At 34.4% G+C, this 5,193-nt stretch overlaps 2 protein-coding genes across 2 annotated transcripts in view; both read right to left on the reverse strand.

Moving 5' to 3' along the window:
• Nucleotides 1–2,340, reverse strand: part of LOC108574963 (nuclear factor related to kappa-B-binding protein) — a 5,888-nt gene extending 3,548 nt beyond the window's left edge. Inside the window, 6 exon segments of the mRNA XM_017937641.1 lie at nucleotides 1–228; nucleotides 311–663; nucleotides 798–1,063; nucleotides 1,142–1,374; nucleotides 1,446–1,694; nucleotides 2,098–2,340. The exon segment at nucleotides 1–228 is cut by the window's left edge and continues 991 nt beyond it. Coding sequence (XP_017793130.1) covers nucleotides 1–228; nucleotides 311–663; nucleotides 798–1,063; nucleotides 1,142–1,374; nucleotides 1,446–1,694; nucleotides 2,098–2,103 — 1,335 coding nt within the window. The 5' untranslated portion in view covers nucleotides 2,104–2,340.
• Nucleotides 2,341–3,273: 933 nt separating this feature from the next.
• Nucleotides 3,274–5,193, reverse strand: part of LOC108574823 — a 4,609-nt gene continuing 2,689 nt past the window's right edge. Inside the window, exons 7-14 of the mRNA XM_017937470.1 lie at nucleotides 5,176–5,180; nucleotides 5,040–5,132; nucleotides 4,720–4,966; nucleotides 4,541–4,636; nucleotides 4,438–4,478; nucleotides 4,298–4,370; nucleotides 3,914–4,231; nucleotides 3,274–3,839 (exon numbers count right to left, since the gene is read on the reverse strand). Of these exons, the coding sequence (XP_017792959.1) occupies nucleotides 3,274–3,839; nucleotides 3,914–4,231; nucleotides 4,298–4,370; nucleotides 4,438–4,478; nucleotides 4,541–4,636; nucleotides 4,720–4,966; nucleotides 5,040–5,132; nucleotides 5,176–5,180 (1,439 nt within the window). The remainder of the gene's footprint in view (nucleotides 3,840–3,913; nucleotides 4,232–4,297; nucleotides 4,371–4,437; nucleotides 4,479–4,540; nucleotides 4,637–4,719; nucleotides 4,967–5,039; nucleotides 5,133–5,175; nucleotides 5,181–5,193) is intronic.

Raw genomic sequence — 5,193 nt, forward strand, 5'->3', positions numbered from 1 at the left:
ATCCGTCGTGTGTGAATAATCACTGTTATCGCTCTCATGCTTTATCGAATTGGAATTGATTAATCTTGGCGCAGGTGGACAGAGTGGGGATTGCTCCAATTTTATTCGTTTCTTTGCCGGCGTAACGCGCATTGCTGCGCCAATGGAGAGTTTGTGTTTCTGTCCTATTTGAGCTCTTTGAGTTAAGTCTGCAAGAGCTATACCTTGTGTATTCAATTCTGGATGCGCCTAAAATAATAGAATTAATTCAATTAATACTATTGCAGTTATTATTTAAAATTAGTAATGTTTTTTAAATTACTTCGCGTACATCACGCCTTGCTCTTCTCTTTTTATGCTCAAGCAACATTTCCCGGTACATTTCTTCTGTTTGCTCACGAATGAACAACGATCTGTTTGTGGGATATTCTGTGCGCTGCAGCGTGGAGAAGACAGGTCGAATCGTTTCATCTTCGTGGTTCATTTGCAAGCCTCTGATGGACAATCCATGAACCCCTATCATAGAGCGCCTCTTCTTCTTCTGCTTGGCCCCAGACATTTGATAATGCGGATAGTTTTCCTCATTCTCAGATGTCGTGTCGGTCGCTAGCTTCGCGCTTACCCCAAGCTCTGTCCTCAGTGCATTCAGTTCCTCCAAATAGCGCAGTTGCGTTTTCTCTTCAACTGTCGGTTCATTGCTTGTTAGTATTGTCCCTCGGAAGTTACTACATACTTCTCTGCCAAATGGCTGGAGCGTGGGGGAAGTATAAACAGCCAGAAGATTTTTTATAATCAATCACAGCAGTAGCCTAACTTACCCATTGCAGGTTTCGGTTTTCTCCACTGCACTTTGGACAGCGTTCGCTGCGCCGGCTGACAGAAACCTTGCTTGTACGCATTGGCCAACAAACTCTCCCGAGACTTCAGTAACTGACTGGCTAATTCATAAGATCGTTTCCGTTCTTCAAATAATAATCTTCTCTGCTGTGCCTTGTGTACTAAGCTGCACATTCTTCTGATATCTGGTCGGTAATGACCAACTGACAAGTGATTGTGAAACGTGTCCAGAGGTGTGACACCAAATCTATAATTAAATGTAGAAGTTGTATTAAATAATGTTTTTCTTTCAAAAATTTATTAAAAATGTATAATTGTTATTAACCTGTGATTTTCACGTTCAAACAACATGCGCAAAGTTTTATCTATTTCTGCTTCTACATCACAGTCCTTTGGAAAAGTTGGTAAGAGATTACATAGAGCTTCCCTCTGATTCTCTGTAAGGCATTCATTCCAAATATAGGGATAATCCAAAAACTCTTTAAAAATAACAGCATGTTCACAAAGATCTTGTGGTAGCTTCACCTTAGTGTTTGCAACAACACATGTTTCCCATTTCTAGAAATAAAATTTGCATTAACAAAAACATAACAATATGTTTGTCCAAAGTATGAAATTGCAAGTTGTACCAGAGTGTCTGGACTCTCTGCTTTAATAGAATATTCTGTATTCTCATTTTCTTCTTCATCCTCCTCCCCAGAGCTATGACTTTCACTACCACTAGTCGCATGCTCTTCCCCAGTGTCATCGCCACTGTCACTTGAGGTACTACTTCCACTGATACTGCTACTACTACTATTACTTCTAGATCCATGAGAAGATGCATCATCTTCATCTTCTTCACCTCCACTGTCTCCACCAGCTGAGCATTCATCCACCTATGTGTATACAAACATATGAAAAAAAAATAATTATTAAATGTCTCCTTATTTTTTTAATCACGAGTAATACAATTTCATTATACAATATTTCATTTACAACAAATGTGACAAATTAAATAATACAACATAAATATTATCATTACTTAATAAAAGACAAGAAAGTAGACTTCATTATGATGCTACACAAAGTATCACAAAAACATGTGAGTATCATCCGAATAATTATCTAATTTATTAATTATCCAATTAGAACGATGAAAATAACGAATATACTAGAAACGACACGGATGTTTTCTTTTTCCGGAGTAACATGACATAGGGTATACATATCGCGTTTCCAGCAGATACAGTGTTATCGATCATACGGGTATTAATTTCGAAATAATTAATCGTAACCAACCTCCATTTCTTTTCAGTTTCTGCGCTTGCTCTCCTCTTGTTTCGTTAGTTCTACTGTTCCTACGAAAATAGCAAATCCTCACCGCTAACAATAATTTACGAAACAGAAACGATGAACTGAGGATAAATCTCTCGACGTTACTCGATGCGAGAAATCCCTTGTTTTTATCGGGCAAATATTAAGTAATCTCGCTATTCACCGTTTGACCTGTCACAGCTACTGCACTCCTACTCTTCCGACAAATTTTAGTCATGGCGTGGAATACAGCGAACAGAACCACGGTGTTTATATATTGAAAGATCTCGAGCGCGCACCTTCTTCACCGGTTTATAACTGAGATCGTTCAATGGCGGAAATTTTAGGGCTGATCCGAAGACGATCAACTTGATTAAATGACGACATTAATATCAATGACAAATCAAAGATCATAAATCTTCTACATTAATTCAATTACGTACTATATTTATCCTATATTTTTTTTATATTAAATATAAAATAGAATATTTGGATTGTGCAAAATGATACTAGTGACATTTGTTTGCCATTTATACTTGTTGGCAGCATTGTAGGACAGCAAAATTTAATTTCAAATGAATAATGTATAAATGATAGTGAATAGAATTTTTCAAACCACTAATTTCATTTTATCACTAAATAATTAACATCTACAAAGGCGTAAAATGAACATTGATTTATGGTAGATTTTTATTTGCAAAAAAGTGTTTTAACAAACGAAGTACAAAATTATAAATGAGCAAGTATGTTAATGAACTAAAAAGTCACCTGTATAAAATTTCAGAAAAATATTTGTTATTTGCATTTTGAGCAGTCTGTATACAGTGACGGAACTGTACTATACGACGAATATACTGAATATAATTATACAGGTATTACAATTACTAATATTTAAAGAAGATAATTTATACTGTTATCCTTTAATGTACATCCTATTACGAAACCTACATTGTATATTAAATTTGTACCTTTAATTTGTAATATTATGATTATGATATTTTTTAATAGTTATCTTTGTAAAGTTCGTTTTATAAACAACCTTTATATAGCTACTAATATTAATGCCACCAGTGCCGCAAACTGGTTAATACTGTTAATAATACTTTGCTTAAATTTTGCAATAACCTGCAGAATGTGTGTAAAGTAACTGCAGAACAACTTTTAGGATGAAGGGTTCTGATTAATGTTTTGCGCTATCCCATTGCAAGCTGTTTCCGTAGCCATGGACAACACAGGCGTGTACTGCATATAATGCGGTTGTCCAGCAACTGCATACCAATGTTCTTGTATATTTTGCGGTGGCATATTGAATGGAGCCGGCGGAGGGCACAAATACGGTGGACACAATCCAGAATAAGTTTGTGCATAATCTATGCCAGGGCATAGGTGCGGTGGGAACGGTTGCACACTACTGCTATCGGGTATATCGGAATGTGGTAAGCAAGGGATAGGGATAAATCCTGGACTTGGAGGATAATAAGGATTCATGAAAGTTTCTGCTTCGTTCGCGTAATATGGCAATCCAGAATATGTACTTTGCTGCATATAAGACGCTTGATAAGAGTTTATTGCACCTGTAGGAGGAACGTGTACCTGCTGAGGTATCGAGTAGGAATGCTGGGTAGTCATACCATCCCCTTTTACATCTTTCTCCAATTTAGAAACCATAGAACTTGATCCACTGTTTGGATATTGATTAGAAAAATGTGAAACGGATCGATGTCGATCTATGTAAAAAGTGAATATATTTTAAAACTATTTTTGCAAAGAATTGAAGTTATATAATGTCATTCACACTTACTGTCAGAATTTTTCTTAAACCGCGAACCCAAGCTGTTTTTATTTACACGAGGAGAGTCTTTATTCGCAGATTCTGGTTCCTTTACTTTTTCACGAGATGGATATAACGTGTCGTTTCCATCCTCTCCCTTTGGTGCTTCCACTTTCTGAGTCTGTACATCTTTTGTATCGTTCACGCATTTTTCTCCATTTTCTTGGCACGGTACTTGAGCGTCAATTTCTTTTCGATCATTGTTATGCTCCTTTTGTTGTGTCAATGTACAATCTTGCATCATACCATTCGTAACATTTGTAATTTCTTCTGTATTTAAAGGCATTCCTTTTTTAATAAATACATATATTATTTAAAAAAATGAGGGATAAATTAATGTAACTATGAACATACCTTGATACCACTGTCCAAAATTAGGCGCTTGTCCATTTGTTAAATAATTCCAATTAGCACTGCCACGAAAATACTACAAAATAATTTTAAATAAATAAATTATATATTTACAAATTAATTTACAATAATGCAAGACTTACTTCCAATCCTAAGTTATAAAAGAATCTCAAGGTAAATGGATCTATAAAAACATAGACAATTATTTATAAAAATATCTAGTATAATAAAAATTTATACTATTACCTGATAGTGGCAAATCGCTACCATTTATATCGATACTTTTTTGCACGGAACAATTAATAGAACGTAGCATATGATCCATTTGCGCACTAGAATCTTCTGAATTTTTTCGGATATACAAAAATATTAATATAAATAGTTCGATAGAAATTTCAATAATAATTCCACTCATTTTTAATTACCAGCATATGGTGGATAGTAGATTTCCTTTTCCATTCTTTGTTTAGAATACGTGTTAAACCCTACATTATTATCATTGTTCATTACATTATCAGACTTTGAACCTCTCAACAAATTACTTTCGGAATTTTTATTTGCAAATGAACCTTTTTCTTTACGTTCTTTGTTACTGTCCTGTCTTACAGTGTTCACTGCAGAAGACTGAGTATTGTCAAGAATCATTCCTGCAGGAAACACTTCAACAGAATTCTATTAAAGAAAAATTTTGTTACAATATTTTATATGCATTTAATTTTTATAATTGTTAAGTAATTTAGCTTACATTAACTGAGAAATTAAGACATTTCCCTGCAGGATAGTTTTCATATACTTGTTGATGATCCATTTTTCTGTAGTAAGAAATAAATTTATTTCTCTGTTACAAAGTAACAGATTATTAAAAAAGTAACTAAATATACATAAACTACTTACAAAGA

Source organism: Habropoda laboriosa, unplaced genomic scaffold, assembly GCF_001263275.1.
Source record: "Habropoda laboriosa isolate 0110345459 unplaced genomic scaffold, ASM126327v1 scaffold210, whole genome shotgun sequence".
NCBI classification, from domain to species: domain Eukaryota; kingdom Metazoa; phylum Arthropoda; class Insecta; order Hymenoptera; family Apidae; genus Habropoda; species Habropoda laboriosa.